Here is a 19,512-nt window from a genome sequence, read left to right as displayed (position 1 = left end):
CCTAATCTTACTACATTTACACACACTGTATATATATTTTTATATTGTGTTATTGACTGTATGTTTGTTTATTCCATGTGTAACTCTGTGTTGTTGGTATCGCACTGATTAGATTTATCTTGGCCAGGTCGTAGTTATAAATGACTGGCCTACTGGTTAAATAAAGGTGAAATAAAAAATAAATGTAAAAAATGTTTTGCATGTCAGCAATCAAGTTTTCAAGATATGTTACTTTCCAAATACAGAAATCATCCCCACATGATGCATTTTGCTGTAAAATTACATGTCTTGAAAACTTGAGTGCTGACAAGCAAAACATTTTGGGATTATGTAATCAATGGACTAATTAAACAAATACCAAAATATTGTTTTGGGGTGGAATTGTCCTCCATGCATTAACCGAATTGAATGTAACCAAATGATGCAGATTAACGGTAAATGTACTACTGGTGACATACGTAAAGGTGAGTTTATAAAAAAGAACACTCAACAGTCAAACAATTAATACAAACAAGGAATGCGCAAGAACTGGCGGGAGACAGCTAATCACATTCTGGAGAGCTGAGCGCATTCTGAAGAGAGATGCACCAATAATCACCCCCCCCCCCCCCCCTTTTCTTGTCTCAAAATTTCAAATGATAGTCGAGACACATTATCTTCACACATATTTTAGATGCATTGCTTTTCACTGACAGCCTCATCTCAATAATTAGCTAGGCCTATTTCTACATGTGCTGCCCAAGTTGAAATGCTTCCCAACTAGGCATATAGGCCTACATGCTTGTGATTTTAAACAATCCACTGCTATTTTTTTTAAATAAGCTAATGATCCTCTGTGGCTAAGTCATGCTTTCTGGTGAAGTATTTTGAATGATTTTAATGTTCTTCACAATGCTCCAAACTCCAGAGCACAAATCTCAGTGACATGGATTTGTCATTTGTTTTGCTGCAGGGTAGAACAAATCCCCAGGAGAAATCCCCAGAGTAGGCCTAATTCAACATTAAATGAAACTAGACCAACAGGTGATTCAGGCTCCAAAAAACACAGATGCCCACATTGATTAAACTTAGGTTACTTGGAATAGATTATGCAACCTCACTTATGCCAATATTTTTTATTTACAATACACACATTTTGAATACAGTAAAATTAATTTGATTAGTAACAATTAGACATATATTAGACAAAATATTTTGCAACCCTCCCATAGGATAGCATCCACTTGCATGTAAGGTAAATTCATTATTTTCAGTCAGTAGGCTTAGCTACATAGGTTATGTGAGTGTGATAGCCAGAGTGCCTAGTATTTAATATACTGTATATTTCAGTGGTGCACTAGAAGAAGTTGTGAAACCCAAAGATCATAAAATGTGTGCAACCGGGAAATGCTTCCCGAGAGTTGCATCAGCTTTCCATATGCACACCAGAGAGGAAAATGTGAAGCAATATGTTTTACTCAGCTGTAAAACTTTTTGAGGATCTGGGGACCCATGCCAAATCTTTTCATTCTCCTGAGGGAGAAAAGGTGTTGTCGTGCCCTCATGACAACTGTTTTGGTGTGTTTGATAGTTTGCTAGTGATGTGGACACCATGGAACTTGAAACTCTTGACCCGCTTCACTTCAGTCCTGTCGATATTAATGGGGGCCTGTTCGGCCTTCCTTTTCCTCATTGGCTAGAATGGTCCCACCTGATCTCGCCTCCTCCCGTCTATCTTCCATCTTTGAGGACATGCATTTCTATTTTTAGAGCTGCCACTTGACTATCTTGTTAATATAATAGACAATCTTTGTGGACACGGTATTGGACAATGCAAGTGTGCTGAATGCTGATGGACAACATTGGCATGTAAAGAAAACGACAGGGTTCAACGTATTATTATTACAAAGATTTATACAATATTACAGGAGAAATTATGCATTATATAACAAATACACATCCAAACGATGGTTACGTTGTAGTATTTAAATGCCCATCCCACCGAAAGCACGACGTCCAATCAAATAACAAGATTGCTACAACTCCCCGTTCGTAGACCAATCGTGGCCATCTCCACTCTTGGTCGTTTGAACTTGATTAACCTCGTTTATTCGAACCCATCTAACTGTGTCTGTTTTGTCCAACCAGATGGCAGAGATTCGTCACGCCTATGTCATCTTCAACAACACACTGCTGTGCTGACTATTATCATCTTCCAATATAATTTGCTGTATATTTTATTAACAATGAATTCAGTATTCATACCAGCATGTCTTCAGATGACGTCTTTATTATTTCGTGTAAAGGTAAAATAGCCACCTTGAAATTCAATGGAATTTGCAAACCTATTCTTGCACAATTTACAAATGAAATATATAAGAAATATATATCAGATACGAATTTGGACATGGTTGGTGTTTTATTATTTTAATCTCAAGAACATTGTTGTCATTATGCCAAGGTCCAATACGGAACGCACTGCTTATAGAATTTGCTCCCACACGGACACATTTACCATTCATTAGCTACGTAGCGGCGATGGCAGCTCTGAGGACGGTGAGTCCAAAGATCACTCTCTTATATCGCTATTGTCTGTTTATCTCGATCGTCTCTGTAAATAGTTAACAATGTGGGGCTAATGTGTTGAACAAGCAAGAGTTAATGGACCTCTACTATTTACTTGTTTAACTGATGTGCTACTCGTCCGCGCTGCTTTACCTTCAGTCTATCAGCTACTGCTTTTGGTGACGTTATTCATGTTGGCAGTGTGGACATAAAGCGTGCAGTCACATATGAATAGGCCTATGGGTGTCTTTGCGCCAGTATTCGGAGCGGGGGTGATAAATAAATGTGTGGCGTAAAAATAGCATCTTTAAACATATTTTCATTGTTATGCAAAATAACAGTGCAGTAATGAATATTTAGGGTGGATTACATTATTCCGAATCTTTAGCCAGTCAATCTACAGATGTAAGCTTTAAAATGTGAACAGTGTTTTTTTACGATAAAAGCGAAATCTCAATGCATGGAAATACAGTGTCAAATTACGTTTCATTGTAAAAGAGGTGGTTTTCCCTAGAAATGGCATGCCTGCTATGAGGTGTTGGCTATGTCTCCAACACACAGACACGCTCTCTCTCTCTCCGCATACCTTCACAAGACAGGCCAAAACATACAGTACCAGTCAAAAGTTTGGACACCTACTCATTCAAAGGTTTTAATTTATTTTTACTATTGTAGATTGTCTACATTGTAGGTTACTAGTGAAGACGTCAACTATGAAATAACACAAGTTATGGAATCATGTCGTAACCTAAAAAGTGTTAAACAGATCAAAATATATTTGAGATTTTTCAAAGTAGCCTCCCTTTGCCATGATGACAGCTTTGCAAATTCTTGGCATTCTCTCAACCAGCTTCATGAGGTAGTTACCTGGAATGCATTTCAACTAACAGATGTGCCTTGTTAAAAGTGAATTTGTGGAATTTCTTTCCTTAATGTGTTTGAGCCAATCAGTTGTTGTGACAAGGTAGGGGTGGTATACAGAAGATAGCCCTATTTGGTAAAAGACGATGTCCATATTATGGCAAGAACAGCTCAAATAAGAAAAGAGAAACAACAGTCCATTACTTTAGGACATGAAGGTCAGTCAATGCGGAAAATTTAAAGAACTTTGAAAGTTTCTTCAAGTGCAGTCGCAAAAACCATCAAGCGCTATGACTGGCTATGACTGGCTCTCATGCGGACCGCCACAGGAAAGAAAGACCCAGTGTTACCTCTGCTGCAGAGGATAAGTTCATTAGAGTTAACTGCACCTCCGATTGCAGCCCAAATAGATGCTTCAGAGTTCAACAGACACATCTCAACATCAACTGTTCAGAGGAGACTGTGAATCAGGCCTTCATGGTGGAATTGCTGCAATGAACCAACTACTAAAGGACATCAATAATAAGAAGATACCACATTTTAGATTTTTGGTTCCAACTGCTGTGTCTTTGTGAGACGCAGAGTAGGTGAATGGATGATCTCTGCATGTGTGGTTCCCACCGTGAAGCATGTAGGAGTTGTGATGGTGTGGGGGTGCTATGCTGGTGACACTGTCTGTGATTTATTTAGAATTCAAGGCATACTTAACCAGCATGGCTACCACAGCATTATGCAGCGATACGCCATCCCATCTGGTTTGGGCTTAGTCCCACTATCATTTGTTTTTCAACAGGACAATAACCCAAAACAAACATCCAGGTTGTGTAAGGACTTCCAATTAATCCCAAAGTTGTATGATGGGGTTGAGGTCAGGGCTCTGTGCAGGCCAGTCAAGTTCTTCCACACCGATCTCAACAAACCAGTTCTGTATGGACCACACTTTGTCATGCTGAAACAGGAAAAGGCCTTCCCCAAACTGTTGCCACAATGTTGGAAGCACATAATCGTCTACAATGTCATTGTATGCTGTAGCATTAAGATTTCCCTTCACTGGAACTAAGGGGCCTAGCCCGAACCATGAAAAACAGCCCCAGATCATTATTCCTCCTCCGCCGAACTTTACAGTTGTTACTATGTATTGGGGCAGGTAGTGTTTTCCTGGCATTGGACAAACACAGATTTGTCCGTCGGACTGCCAGATGGTGAAGTGTGATTCATCACACCAGAGAACGCGTTTCCACTGCTCCAGAGTCCAATGGCGGCAAGCTTTACACCACTCCAGCCGACGCTTGGCATTGCGCATGGTGATTTTAGGCTTGTGTGCGGCTGCTTGGCCATGGAAACCCATTTCATGAAGCTCCCGACGAACAGTTATTGTACTGTCGTTGCTTCCAGTGGCAGGTTGGAACTCGGTTGTGAGTTTTGCAATTCGAGGACAGACAATTTTTTACGCGCTTCAGCACTTGGCAGTCCCGTTCTGTGAGCTTGTGTGGTCTACCACTTCACGGCTAAGACGTTGTTGCTCTTAGATGTTTCTACTTCACAATAAGAGCACTTACAGTTGACCGGGGCAGCTCTAGCAGGGCAGGAATTTGACGAACTGACTTGTTGGGAAGGGTGCATGCTATGACGGAGCCACGTTGAAAGTCACAGTCCTTCAGTAAGGCCATTCTACTACCAATGTTTGTCTATGGAGGTTGCATGGCTGTGTGCTCAATTTTATACATGTGTCAGCAATGGGTGTGGCTGAAATAGCCAAATCCACTAGTTTTGAAGGGGTGTCCACATACCTTTTTGTGTGTGTGTATATATTATATATATATATATATTATTAGTGTATTTACAGCCTACTGCTTTGCTCCAGCTGTCCCTTACACTTTGCAGGTATTGAACACTATATATATATATAAAATGTCACGCCAGACACGTGGTGCTTTACTGTTTTACATCTATCTACAAGAGGGACAACATTGTCATCTTGGTTGAGAAGGCAAGTTTCCAAAGTGGGAGTAGATTGTATTACAAGGTTCTTAGTAGGTTATTTGTCATAATGTGAATTCTGATAGCCTATATTCTTTTAACTTTACAGAGATTATTAACTGTAATGTTTTCTCTTGTTTATTAGGCACTTCATGGATGGTTCATTCAAGCCATCCCCTACTCTATGGGGTCGTTGCGGTTTGCCAGCTCATTCAAGGTAATATATAAAGGAGAAGTAATGACCCTGAGACAGTTTCCTGAGTCATTGTATTACTCTATTGTCTGAGTCATCACAACCCCCAACACAGGAGGTTTTTAGGAGCTTGGCATGACTCTAAGGCATGGCTGTTTATTAACAGAGGCCGGCTGAAGCTTGTTTACAGGTAGAAGTGTCATTTGGCACGTGTTCAGTAGCCTACCAGTCAGCCCGGGGGTCTTTTGATCAAAGTCCACCACGTGACTCTGTACCCTTTCTTCCCTTCTCTCACTTCCTTGTGCTTTGATTATTTAATTCAGTTTAATTGAAGTGCTTAATTGGCTCCCAAGACCACCATTAATTTCCACTCCAAGCAAGCCCTTTCATTACAATAAAGAAAATCATTGTGTTCGGCCCTCGCTCTGTTCCTTTCCCCTCCTCGTCTGTCTGTCCGTCTGTCTCTTCTGCTCCGCCCCGCTTCCTGTCTCAGGCCGCAGACCTCACTATCGAGCGCAACACTGCAGGGAAGCCCAAGCCAGACCCCGCCTCCCTGGTGTTTGGCAAGCAGTTTTCAGACCACATGCTGACCGTCTATTGGTCAGAGAAAGAGGGCTGGAAGGTTCCCCAGATCAAGCCCTTTCAGAACCTGTCGCTGCACCCTGCCACCTCTGCCCTGCACTACTCCATAGAGGTGAGAGAAGGAGCCATAGTGCAGACATAGGAGACATTTGGCTATGTTAGCCTCTTAAACCAGACAGATGTCGCAATAGTTTACATTCTGTTTCATAAAGGAAATGTGAGCGCAGTGGTCAATTTGCCTGACGAGGCTAGCACTGTCTTACTGAGACCTCGGTCCTTGATACCAGTCACCTAGCTTATTCTTTCAGAGATGGTTCATTCTGCCAGATGTATGAACAGTATGTCTGTGTCTGTCTCTCAGCTGTTTGAGGGCATGAAGGCATTCAGAGGGGTGGACAATCACATCCGTCTGTTCAGACCCAACCTGAACATGGAGAGGATGCACCGCACTGCTGAACGCAGCTGTCTCCCTGTGAGTCTCTCTCAGACCTGGTCCTGAAGAACCCCATGTAAGCGCTGGTTTTCCACTCAATTGAACTGAACCAAGTAGTTACAGGTCCTCTGTCCCTCCCGTCTCTGTGTAGTTGTTTGATAAGGTGGAGCTGTTGGAGTGCATCAGGAAGCTGGTGGAGGTGGACCAGGACTGGGTCCCCTACTCCCTAGACGCCAGCCTCTACATCAGACCCACCTACATTGGGATTGAGGTGAGCACTGCTCCCCCTCTCACAGACACAGGAGACCGTCTCCATGGTTTCATATTTCACATTGGGGGTGGGGGCAGGTAGCCTAGTGGTTAGAGCATTGGGCCAGTAACTGAAAGGTTGCTAGATCGAAACCCTGAGCTGACAAGGTAAAAATCTATCGTTCTGCCCCTGAGCAAGGCAGTTAACCCACTGTTCCTTGGCCTTCATTGTAAATAAGAACTGGTTCTTAACTGACTTGCCTAGTTAAAGAAAAATAATGATCATATCTATTTTTTAACCATCTACACTTAGCCCTAGGTAGTGACATAGCGCTGTCACTGTTTCCTCCAGTAACACCCCTCTCCTTCCTCCCCTCTCCCCCTCCTGGCCTTAGCCTTCCCTGGGTGTGTCGAGGGCCAGCCAAGCCCTACTATTTTGCATCGTGGGTCCTGTAGGGCCCTACTTTACCACAGGGGCCTTCAGCCCAGTCTCTCTGCTGGCAGACCCAAGCTATGTCAGGGCCTGGAGAGGGGGGGTCGGAGCCTACAAGATGGGGGGGTGAGTATCACACTAACACACACACTTCCAAGTAGAAGTGACTCAATAATTTGCGACAGCAACAATGGGTTGCTTTGTTGCGTTGGAATTTCTGAAAAAGGAGTGGTTTCTTAATAGCTTATTAGCTATATAACAACTCTTGTATAACGTCATGGAATTATGAAGATATGGTCTGACTCTGGGGCCCCAAGTTTACTTCTGAATAGAGACAGTTTGAGGCTTATAATGTAATTGTTTAGCTATTTTAACCATGCACATTCCTCTAGACAACATGTTGGCTGCATGTTAGCTGAACATGAACTTAATGTCCTGTCTGTCCTCTGGTAGCCATGTTGTTTGACCTCTCTCACAAGGTCAGCCCCCCCAGCAGGAGGAGCTGTTTATGAGGGTTGTGTGTTTCCAAGGGAGCTGCCTTCTGAAATGAAATATTCCATCACCCCTCCTCTCTCCCATGTCTGTTCCTCCCTTTCACTCTCATACTTTCTGTCTCTCTCCCCTCTCTGTCAGTAACTATGGGCCTACTATAGCAGTGCAGAATGAGGCTATAAAGCAGGGCTGTCAGCAGGTCCTGTGGCTGTATGGAGAGCAGGAGGAGATCACAGAGGTCGGCACCATGAACCTCTTCATCTACTGGACGAATGAGGGAGGAGGTCTGTTTCACTGTCTGTCGTCTGTACGGCGCCTTCAGAATGTATTCACAACCCTTGACTTTTTCCAAATGTTGTTACAACCTGAATTTAAAATTGATTAAATTTAGATTTTATCACTGGCCTACAATAGGCCAGAGATAATGTAAAATTAAAATCCGAAACGTCTTGAGTCAATAAGTATTCAATCCCTGGCAAGCCTAAATAAGTTCAAGTCACATACGTTGCATGGACTCACTCTGTGTGCAATAATAGTAATCAACATGATTTATTAATGATTACCTCATACACCACACATACAATTTTCTGTAAGGTCCTTCAGTTGAGCAGTGAATTTCAAACACAGAATCAACCACAAAGACCAGGGAGGTTTTCCAATGCAACTATGTAGCTACTCCACAATACTAACCTAAATGACAGAGTGGGGGGAAAAAGAAGCCTGTACGAATAAAAATATTCTAAAACATTCATCCTGTTTGCAACAAGGCACTTAAGTAATACAGCAAAATATGTGGCAAAGCAATTCACTTTTTGTCCTGAATACAAAGTGTTATGTTTAGGGCAAATCCAATACAACACATTACTGAGTACCACTCCATATTTTCAAGCATAGTGATGGCTGTATCATGTTATGGGTATGCTTGTAATTGTTAAGGACTGGGGAGGTTTTCAGGATAAAAAATAAATGGAGCTAAGCACAGGTAAAATCCTAGAGGAAAACCTGGTTGTCTGCTTTCCACCAGACACTGGGAGATGAATTCACCTTACAGCGGGACAATAACCTACAACACAAGGCCAACTCTACCTCAAAATAAGACTCAATGTTTCTGAGTAGCCGAGTTACAGTTTTGACTTACATCTACTTGAAAATCTATGTCAGGACCTGAAAGTGGTTGTCTAGCAATGATCAATAACCAATTTGACAGAGCTTGAAGAATTTTGGAAATAATAATGGGCAAATGTTGCACAATCCAGGTGGGGAAAGCTCATAGAGATTTACACAGACTCACAGCTGTAATAACTGCCGAAGGTGCTTCGACAAAGTGTTGACTCGGGTATGTACACGTAAATGAGATTTCTGTATTTCATTTTCAATAAATGTGCAAAAATGTGCTTTTCACTTTGTCATTGTGGGGTATTGTGTGTAGATTGAGAGATTTTAGAAAAATATTTAATCCATTTTGAATTCAGGCTGTAACACAAAAATGCAGACTAGGTGAAGGGGTATGAATACTTTCTGAAGGTACCGTATGTCTATTTGACTGTCTCTAGTCTGTATGTCTGTTTGTTCGCTTAGTGTCTGTCTAGACTGTCAAAATAGGCTGTGTCAGTGCTTCCCCCTGTTGGATGTTAATGTTTCTGTTCAACTTGAAATGGTGAATTCTGTTCAACTCCAAACAACGGTGTACAGCTTATGCATGTGAGTAAGAGTACCTGTTTGTATGCAGAGAGAGAGTTGCTGACTCCTCCTCTAGATGGCATCATTCTCCCAGGAGTCACCAGACAGTCTCTGCTAGACCTGGCCAGAGAATGGGTAAGTAGGGGAGGAAGAGGGAGGTTATAATGAGAAAAGATCAAAGTTATTTGAGAACCAATAGAGAGGATTTAAGACCAGTGTAATCCATTGACATAGAAGATGGTTAGCAGAATTATTTTATTGGAATTCTAGTGATTGACAGTCATACGGACTTGTTTTGTTTCCTTCAGGGAGAGTTCAAAGTGACAGAGCGCACCATGGGCATGAAGGAGCTGCTCGGTGCTCTGGACTCAGGCAGGATTACGGAGGTGTTTGGTGCCGGGACGGCGTGTGTGGTCTGTCCCGTCGGCAGCCTGCTCTACAAAGGGAAGGTAACCACAAGCCTTGGTTTATTTACATTTTTCTGAAACCCTTTTGTTTTGCCCTCAAACAAAATGCTCCAGATTATATTCTCTCTCCCCTCCCTCAGACCTACCAAATTCCTACAATGCAGAATGGTCCAGACCTGGCCAAGCGATTCCACAAAGAGCTGACAGACATGCAGGTAAGCAGGTCTGCCCTAATGCTTGCTTTGACCCTTTAAACAGAGTACTTCCCTCCGATATTAATTAGAACTAAATACATTTTGCTCTAAGCAACAAAATAAAGATGATGCTCTTTTTTTGTTTCCACTCTTCACTTCTCCTGGCGCCATCCACTCCTCAGTATGGCCGGAAACAGAGTGAATGGACACCACTGGTCGTTTAATTGGCAGTTTGCACATGCCAATCATATCGCGACCAGTCCCCCGCTCCATCTTCAAGACCAGCAGCTTCAGCACAACCCATAATGCACTCCTTCTGATAGGCTGGCAGACCGGCAGAGATGAACAGGTCACGTCTGTTACTCCTGGTGTTTCTGCGGGGACTTGTAAAGGGATAGGGTTAGTCTGTCATTCAAATGTTGCAACTTGCATGGAATACCGACAGTTACACAATACTGTATAAGTAATGCTGTGAAACGGCCGCAGCCTCGGTTCAACCTACCTAGTCTAGTCTGTATTAGGAACAAAGTCAGTCTTCTTCCTATTCAGTCCTTTATCATACTGTAGCACAGGTTACAGAAGAAATCGTCCTCCAAGCTTTTTAATAAACACTACCTGAGATGGTCTATAGGGTTGTCCATGCTATTAGACACAAACTGATGTATTGTTGTAATAGTTTAAATATGCAATACGCACAACTATTGTAGGGGATTACTGGTAAGTTATTGGTCATTTGCAATATGGGAATAACTTTTTACAGGTACTTAATAGGAACAATTGAGTCTGTTAGACATTTTCACTGGCTGACATCATAAGGAACGTGTTGATTGTAGGAACGGATCAGATCAAAACCACGTCACAGGATTTGTTACTTTCTAAATGTCACTATATAACCTGAGGAAGTAGAATATGATTTAAAATACTTTTTGTTGTTGTAGAACCTATGTATATCAGGCCAGGAATACAAATGGTTATACATACCATATTGACACCAGAGGTGCTTTTCAACAATCTCCTAGAAATGAGTTTACACTGACCTTAGTTTGATTTAAGTCAAGTGTGCATGTGTGTGACTGAGCAGAAGAAAGTCAGTCAAGTGATCGCGTGTCTTTCTGGATTGGAAAGATGCCACTAAGAAAGTGATGTTGAAAAGATTGAGATTAAAATGAAGAGGTCCAAGTGAACTCAAGCATACACAAAGAGGTTAGCTATAGCTACATGATATACTTAAGCAATAAGGCCCGAGGTATATGGCCAATATACCATGGCTAAGGGCTGTTCATATGCGCAACGCGGAGTGCCTGGATTCAGCCCGTAGTCGTGATATATTGGCCATATACCACAAACCCCTTTGATGTCTTATTAAGCAATAAGGCACGAGGAAGTGTGGTATATGGCCAATATACCCCAGCTAAGGGCTGTTCTTATGCACAATGCATCGCGGAGTGCCTGGACTCAACCCTAAGCCGTGGTATAATGGCCATATACCACAAACCCCAGGTGCCGTATTGCTATTATAAACTGGTTACCAACTTAATTAGAGCAGTAAAAATACCTGTTTTGTCATATCCGTGGTATACAGTCTGATAAACCACGGCTGTCAGCCAACCAGTTTATAATGTAGACTTCAGAGTATGAGAGAGACCATGTTCAATAGATGCTATAGACTGACTTCTGCACTAGGTTGTGTGTAATCATTATGTAAACTTAAGGTAACAATGAGTAGTTTTGTCTGTGGGTTTATCTTGTCAATTGGAACAACCGTCTTCCCAATTATGAACTGTATATCCAGGTTTATGTCCTCACCCTGCTGCTTTCCTTTCTATTAATGTATTTGCCTCTTTCATATCGCTTGGTTTTCTCCATTCCTCCCTAAGTGCCTGACCGGGTGTGTGGACTGTCGTTGTCCTGTGGATCTAACTTGTTTATAGTGGTTGCACTAGGCTATCCTGCTGGATCTTTGTGTTTTTGTTGTGGGACATTGTTACTAGATTTTTACAATAAACTCCATCTGTGTTCCATTGTCTGACTGGATGTGGTTTTGCTAAACTATTTGTACTGCTTTGATGCTCATGCACTTTACTCGATTAAAACTTAAATCTCACATTGTCAGTGTAGTCCCTTCTCAGTAATAATGAACGAACCACACACACACACCATCGTAATGTCTGACTTGGTCCATTGGACAGACTTTATTACAATCACTGATTCTACCGTACAGGATTGCTCATTCAATACTAAGATTGACAGAAAACAATAGAATACCATGATTATAGAACACTAAATATTGACCCCTTTAGAGAGCTGTAGAATACACATTCCTTCTAAATGTTAACTTGAAGATATCTAAATTAGTGTTGTCAAGCATAATTTACATTTCTTTGGCAACTTTTGTTCTGAATATTTTTTCTTCACTAAAAACGTTTCACCCAAAATGATCTGCATACATAATCAGAAATGCTATATAAATAGATGGTTCTACCAAATTATGTTTTAAAACAGGAAAAGACAACCTCAGACAAAAGCTTTGGCACAGTGCCAACCCCGAAGATTAGCATTTGATTGAAAGATGAGATCATACCTCTATCAGAACATGCTGATAGCAGGCCAGGATTAGATCCCCTGGCTGGATTTAACTGATCCTGTACTGAGATGGGAAAGATGAGCAGCAATAGAAAGGTGTCTGTTGAGCTCACTAGGGGGAGGGCTATCAGTGCCTGGCCCTCTCACTGGCTCTGGTCTTCAGTGGGACAGTCCTCCTCGAACAGGGCCAGGGTGTGCTGCCCCAGGGGGTTGTAGAGGAAGGCGTCCACCTCTCCCCCACCGTTACTGGTCTTCTGGAAGTGGATCTCTAGCAGGTCCTGCAGGTTCTCCTGCTCCATGACGGCAGGAATGCCAGTCAGCAGCACAGTACGCCCACATGCTGACAGCCGTGTCTGGTAGAGGGGTCAGATTGGAGGATATTGCTTTACTGCAGACAGCTTCTAGACACTAATGGTTAGACTAGCTTGTAAGTCCCAAACAATGAGTTAAGCACCTACTATCTTGTGTATAGGGCCTTGAGTTTCCTAATTGAATAACAATCCCATTGTAGTTGTAACTTGTAACCAAATTTGAATGGGGGCACAACCACAGGCTGATACTGTGTATGGTTTATAACATTACTCTCAGAATTGATTTCACTAGGCATAAAGGTGTTTCTGCTGATAGTGTAGTTGGCCTATGATAAATTGCTTATTTTATAGTCTGGTTGTCATGGAGTTAAAGGGATAAACTCATGGCCATGAACATGAAATCTGCTTACCTGGAAACTTGTGATCTCTCCGTTCAGAAATGGAGTCACCTTCACACTGTGCTTCCTCCCTTTTTCAAACTCCACATCGTGGTACAGCTTGCCAGTCAGGCCTTTGGCAACTGTGGTAAACAATGCACAGTACGCTCAGATAATCAAAAGTTGTACATTTCTCATTATATAAAGTCAGAAGGAATGGACAGAAATAACATTATGATGAAAATTCATTAGTCTGAGCTTTTTCCCTTTATGAAGAAAACGACATTTTCCGACAGGAACTTGACTTGCGTACTATTGTTTTCTGTAAAAGTGATGACCACGTTGCCAGAATCATGCAGCATGTCAGACTCTTCCACCTCCCCCCCTCCATTCTTGCTCTTGGCAAAGTGGATCTCCAGTTTGTCAAGTAAGCGGTCCTCCCCGGCCTTCTTGGGCAGGTTGGAAACCAGGATACGGCGGGAACATACCTCGGTGTCCATCTGAGGTAGAGAGACAGGTGCACACACAGACACTGGTTCACACAAAGGAATGCAATGACATACATACAAATGAAATAAACTAACTGGATGTAATCCAAGTTATTCTGCACATGGCACTGTTCATAACAGAGCCACAGTGTTGTTCAGGCCCTTGTATTGCACTCATTACATCATCTTCCTGACACCTAAACACTAGTGAATGGAGATGGGTCTCTGTGGTTGTACCTCTACTTGACAGGGCACCAGCAGCTGTACGAGCTTGGCCTCCAGAGTGATGGCACAATCCCCACATAGATCCACCTTATGCTCCCTCAGGCTCAGGATCTTCTGGGCCACTGTGGAGGAAAGGCGGTATAATAACCACCTAAATAAAATAGGTGCTACAGAGTGAAGGTTTCAGTCTTACCTTCCTCATCCTCAAAAGTGATCAGTGCAGTGCCCTCCTCCATTGGATACACTATATGTGGCTTCACATTAAAATTGAGTGTGTTTGCGCCATCACCCGTTTCTCCAGTGAACACAACCTTCTTTTCAGGCACTGCAGCAGTAGACACCTAAAAACCAAGAGAGACCATCTTCAATAGTCAACTAAATCTCAACACACATCCTACAGTACACAGCCACACTAAGACTAATAATACAGCTCCTGAGTTTTGGGGTGTGGCCCTACATCAGTCTGCTGCTTGAGGTGGTGGGTGCTCTCCTCCTCAAGCTGCAGTTCTTCCTCTGCTCTCTGGATCTCCCTCTTCAGTCTACTCTCCTCATCATGCAGGGCAGCTATCTTCTTCTGCAGAGAAACATTACTCCTATCAGTCATTCAGGCAGAATCCAAAACCTCTATCAAGACCTCTCTCAACCCCGCAAAAAGCCACTAAGTATAGGAAAAGCGAAATATAGTGACATCCTAAGACAAATGTTAATTCTAGTGTTGATCTTCGGTTTAGTGGTTTGTGAGAGGTTGTCATACCCTTTCAGAGTCTACATCCCTGGCTTGGTTGTTGTCATCCTCTTCCAGAGATATCCTCAGTTTGACTACGCGTTGTCTGAACTGATTAGCAAGGTCCTCCTGGTCATCCCTGGCTCTGGACAGGTCCTGCTGCTCCTTCAGCAACTGATTGTGTTGAACCTGAGAACACAGATTCTATGAGGCCCTTGAGCCATAGGCTACACTCACAAACCAAGGAGATTAAATATGCATTAATTATTATACAGTAGACAAAGCCTCTCTTTCTCTAACGCTCTCTATATATCTATATATACACACACAGTGGCTTGCGAAAGTATTCACCCCCTTGGCATTTTTTCTATTTTGTTGCCTTACAACCTGGAATTAAAATAGATTTTTGGGGGGGTTTGTATCATTTGATTTACACAACATGCCTACCACTTTGAAAACAAACAAGAAATAAGACAAAAAAAATAGAAAACGTGAGCGTGCATAACTATTCACCCCCCCAAAGTCAATACTTTGTAGAGCCACCTTTTGCAGCAATTACAGCTGCAAGTCTCTTGGGGTATGTCTCTATAAGCTTGGCACATCTAGCCACTGGGATTTTTGCCCATTCTTCAAGGTAAAACTGCTCCAGCTCCTTCAAGTTGGATGGGTTCCGCTGGTGTACAGCAATCTTTAAGTCATATCACAGATTCTCAGTTGGATTGAGGTTGGGGCTTTGACTATGCCATTCCAAGACATTTAAATGTTTCCCCTTAAACCGTTCAAGTGTTGCTTTAGCAGTATGCTTAGGGTCATTGTCCTGCTGGAAGGTGAACCTCCATCTCGGTCTCAAATCTCTGGAAGACTGAAACAGGTTTCCCTCAATAATTTCCCTGTATTTAGCGCCATCCATCATTCCTTCAATTCTGACCAGCTTCCCAATCCCTACCGATGAAAAACATCCCCACAGCATGATGCTGCCACCACCATGCTTCACTGTGGTTGTGGTGTACTCGGGGTGATGAGAGGTGTTGGGTTTGCGCCAGATATAGTTTTCCTTGATGGCCAAAAAACGACATTTTAGTCTCATCTGACCAGAGTACCTTCTTCCATATGTTTGGGGAGACTCCCACATGCCGTTCGGCGAACACCAAACATGTTTGCTTATTTTTTTCTTTAAGCAATGGATTTTTTCTTGCCACTCTTCCATAAAGCCCAGCTCTGTTGAGTGTACGGCTTAAAGTGGTCCTATGGACAGATACTCCAATTTCCACTGTGGAGCTTTGCAGCTCCTTCAAGGTTATCTTTGGTCTCTTTGTTGCCTCTCTGCTTAATGCCTGTGAGTTTTGGTGGGCGGCCCTCTCTTGGCAGGTTTGTTGTGGTGCCATATTCTTCACATTTTTAAATAATGGATTTAATGGTGCTCCGTGGGATGTTCAAAATGTCTGATATTTTTTTATAACCCAACCCTGATCTGTGCTTCTCCACAACTTTGTCCCTGAACTGTTTGGAGAGCACCTTGGTCTCCATGGTGCCACTTGCTTGGTGGTGCCACTTTCTTGGCAGTGTTGCAGCCTTTCAGAACAGTTATATATATATATATATATATATATATACATACATACATACATACATACATACACTTAGATCGCACACAGGTGGACTTTATTTAATTAATTATGTGGCTTCTGAAGGTAATTGGTTACACCAGATCTTATTTAGGGGCTTCTTAGCAAAGGGGGTGAATACATATACACGATCCACCTTTCCATTTGTATGGTTCTTTTTTCCATTTCACTTCACCAATTTGGACTATTTTGTGTATGTCCATTACATGAAATCCAAATAAATAAATAAAAATGTACAGGTTGTATTGCAACAAAATAGGAAAAATGCTAAGGGGGATGAATACTTTTGCAAGGCACTGTGTGTATATATATATATATATATATATATTACATTTATTTTGCAATTCAAACTTTGTCACATGCGCCGAATACAACAGATGTAGGTAGACCTTACCGTGAAATGCTTACTTAACCAACAATGACAAAGAGTTAAGAAAATATTTACCAATTATAAAAAGTAACAATAAAATAACAATAAGGAGGCATTATACAGGGGGTACCGGGTCAAATAGTCAAGGAAATGTGTACATGCAGGTAGGGGTAAAGTGACTATGAATAGATAAACAGCGAGTAGCAGCAGTGTTAAAAACAAATGTAAATAGTCCTGGTGACCATTTCATTGTCTTCTGGCTTGGGGGTAGAAGCAGTTAAGGAGCCTTTTGGTCCTAGACTTGGCACTCGGGTACCGCTTGCCATGTGGTAGCAGAAAGAACAGTCTATGACTTGTGTGACTGGAGTCAGACAAGTTTTGGGGCTTTCCCAATCAATATCCTTTCTTTGGTCAAATATACCTTGCATTTGCTGATAGCATGTAGGATTCCATCCAAGGTGTTTTGTGATCCCTGGGTGTCTGTCATTAAGGGAAAATCCTGAAAAACAATTCCATTCAATTCCATTAGGTCAGCCGCCTGTTAATAAAAATGATAGGACTCACTGAAGATGGGGTCCCCCTTACCTCATCACACATGACTGTCGGAGAAATTGACGCTAATCTGTAAAGAGTATAAAATGTCGTGGAAAATGTGTTTATAATGAAAAAGAGCTGTGATAGATCAATTAGTGGAAGAATATCAGAATTGGGCTGGCTGTCTAAACGTAGCCAACGTCTCCACTGTCGAGTGTAGGCTACACTTCATAAAATGATAAGTAGTTTGAAACGATCTAGTTTAAAGCTTTCGGTATTCATATAGGCTAATGTTACACATTCCTTTTTAATTCGGCCCAACTATCAACGCGTCCATGTACCATTGACCGTTCATTTTAAATCTTTAATTTAAAAAAGTATGACTCTTAACACATGTCCAATCCATTTTAAATTAAAATTAGTTTAAAGTCATTTAGTTACGATTTTATAGAAGACAAAGCTGAGTAAACCACTTACCGTAGTTAGTTAGCTGTTGTGTAATGGTACGTCTTTTTCTTTCAGTTTCAGTTTCTTCAATCCGACACGGCAGATTTCGACAAGAGGTAGGCACTTGGGTAGAATATATATATATATAGCTTTTACTGAATATATATATATATAAATGCAGCAAAAAAAGAAACGTCCTCTCACTGTCAACTGCGTTTATTTTCAGCAAACCTAACATGTGTAAATATGTGTATGAATATAACAAGATTCAACAACGGAGACATAAACTGAACAAGTTCCACACATGTGACTAGCAGAAATGGAATAATGTGTCCCTGAACTGGCAAATCAAAAGTAACAGTCTGGTGTGGCCACCAGCTGCATTAAGTACTGCAGTGCATCTCCTCCTCATGGACTGCACCAGATTTGCCAGTTCTTGCTGTGAGATGTTACCCCACTCTTCCACCAAGGCACCTGCAAGTTCCAGGACATTTCTGGGTGGAATGGCCCTGGCCCTCACCCTCACATCCAACAGGTCCCAGACGTGCTCAATGGGATTGAGATCCGGGCTCTTCGCTGGCCATGGCAGAACATTGACATTCCTGTCTTGTAGGAAATCACACACAGAATGAGCAGTATGGCTGGTGAGATTGTCATGCTGGAGGGTCATGTCAGGATGAGCCTGCAGGAAGGGTACCACATGAGGGAGGAGGATGTCGTCCCTGTTACGCACAGCGTTGAGATTGCCTGCAATGACGACAAGCTCAGTCCATGACGGACCCTCCACCTCCAAATTGATCCAATGCCAGAGTACAGGCCTCAGTGTAACACTCATTCCTTCGAAGATAAACGCGAATCCGACCATCACACAAAACTGTGACTCGTCAGTGTAGAGCACTTTTTACCAGTCCTCTCCGGTCCACGTTGTTGCCGGTGATGACCTGCCTTACAACAGGCCTACAAGCCCTCAGTCCAGCCTCTCTCAGCCTATTGCGGACAGTCTGAGCACTGATGGAGAGATTGTGCGTTCCTGGTGTTGTTGAGCATTCTGTCACTGTGAGGACGATCAGCTCTCCGTCCTGTCTCCCTGTAGCACTGTCTTAGGCAATACAATACGGACATTGCAATTTATTGCCCTGGCCACATCCGCAGTCCTCATGCCTCCTTGCAGCATGCCGGAAAAAAAAATTTGCAGATGAGCAGTGACCACAGGCATCTTTCTTTGTGTTTCAGTCAGTAGAAAGGCCTCTTTAGTGTCCTAAGTTTTCATAACTGTGACCTTAGTGTCCTAACGACCATTCCACAGGTTCATTGTTTATGGTTCATTGAACAAGCATGGGAAAGTGTTTAAACCCTTTACAATGATCTGTGAAGTTATTTGGATTTTTACAAATTATCCCTTGAAAGACAGGGTCCTGAAAAAAGGGAAATTTATTGTCTGACTTATATAAAATTACCTTGATTTCTCAGGTGTGCTAGTGGCTGGAAAACATGCATCCAGTAGCTTGTTGACCACTGTGCCATACTGATACCATTAGACCAATATGATAGTGTGGAAATGGATATGAGCAAAATGTAAAAGGACAAGCTTGTACTTTCCAGTGTTTCCACTTGTCAATGCCATGTTCACACAAGTCTGGTTGGGCCAATAAATTAATTCATGACATTATCATTAACAAGCAGTTTTTGTAAACACCTTTCTACTGCTTTTTATGAGGCAATAAGCAGCTGTATTGCTTAATCTCCAACACTTGTCAATAAAACCACAAATAAACACCAG

The 19,512-nt window shown here is 42.2% G+C and overlaps 2 protein-coding genes across 8 annotated transcripts; one reads left to right on the top strand and one right to left on the bottom strand.

The window, feature by feature from the left end:
* The first annotated feature begins 2,092 nt into the window (after positions 1-2,092).
* On the top strand, positions 2,093-12,067 carry LOC139364984 (branched-chain-amino-acid aminotransferase, cytosolic-like). Of its 4 annotated transcripts, none has more exons than XM_071102275.1 (12): positions 2,093-2,285; positions 2,441-2,535; positions 5,531-5,602; positions 6,072-6,272; positions 6,522-6,632; positions 6,745-6,864; positions 7,238-7,401; positions 7,909-8,051; positions 9,497-9,582; positions 9,756-9,896; positions 9,995-10,069; positions 10,231-12,067. In XM_071102275.1, the coding sequence occupies exons 1-12, from the start codon at positions 2,249-2,251 to the stop codon at positions 10,270-10,272; spliced, it is 1,287 nt and encodes a 428-aa protein (XP_070958376.1). In that variant the 5' UTR covers positions 2,093-2,248; the 3' UTR covers positions 10,273-12,067. The 4 variants fall into 4 exon arrangements, with proteins under 4 accessions (XP_070958376.1, XP_070958378.1, XP_070958379.1 ...); XM_071102277.1 differs by having other exon boundaries at positions 2,159-2,285; positions 5,902-6,272; XM_071102278.1 differs by lacking the exon at positions 2,441-2,535 and having other exon boundaries at positions 2,204-2,285.
* A 143-nt stretch (positions 12,068-12,210) lies between these two features.
* Positions 12,211-17,864, bottom strand: LOC139364983 (interferon-induced 35 kDa protein homolog). Of its 4 annotated transcripts, XM_071102271.1 has the most exons (10): positions 17,763-17,864; positions 17,337-17,373; positions 17,173-17,250; positions 14,787-14,945; positions 14,490-14,606; positions 14,226-14,373; positions 14,045-14,154; positions 13,633-13,819; positions 13,353-13,462; positions 12,211-12,984 (listed from the first exon to the last, which is right to left on the bottom strand). In XM_071102271.1, exons 2-10 carry the CDS (start codon positions 17,346-17,348, stop codon positions 12,775-12,777), a joined length of 1,131 nt encoding a protein of 376 aa, XP_070958372.1. In that variant the 5' UTR covers positions 17,349-17,373; positions 17,763-17,864; the 3' UTR covers positions 12,211-12,774. The 4 variants fall into 4 exon arrangements, with proteins under 4 accessions (XP_070958372.1, XP_070958373.1, XP_070958375.1 ...); XM_071102272.1 differs by lacking the exon at positions 17,337-17,373 and having other exon boundaries at positions 17,763-17,817; XM_071102274.1 differs by lacking the exon at positions 17,763-17,864 and having other exon boundaries at positions 17,337-17,474.
* Between the last annotated feature and the right edge of the window lie 1,648 nt (positions 17,865-19,512).

This window comes from Oncorhynchus clarkii, chromosome 13 (genome assembly GCF_045791955.1).
Source record: "Oncorhynchus clarkii lewisi isolate Uvic-CL-2024 chromosome 13, UVic_Ocla_1.0, whole genome shotgun sequence".
In the NCBI taxonomy this organism is placed as follows: Eukaryota; Metazoa; Chordata; class Actinopteri; order Salmoniformes; family Salmonidae; genus Oncorhynchus; species Oncorhynchus clarkii.
Note: the sequence above shows the minus strand (reverse complement) of the source record. Positions and strands in the feature narration are given on the sequence as shown.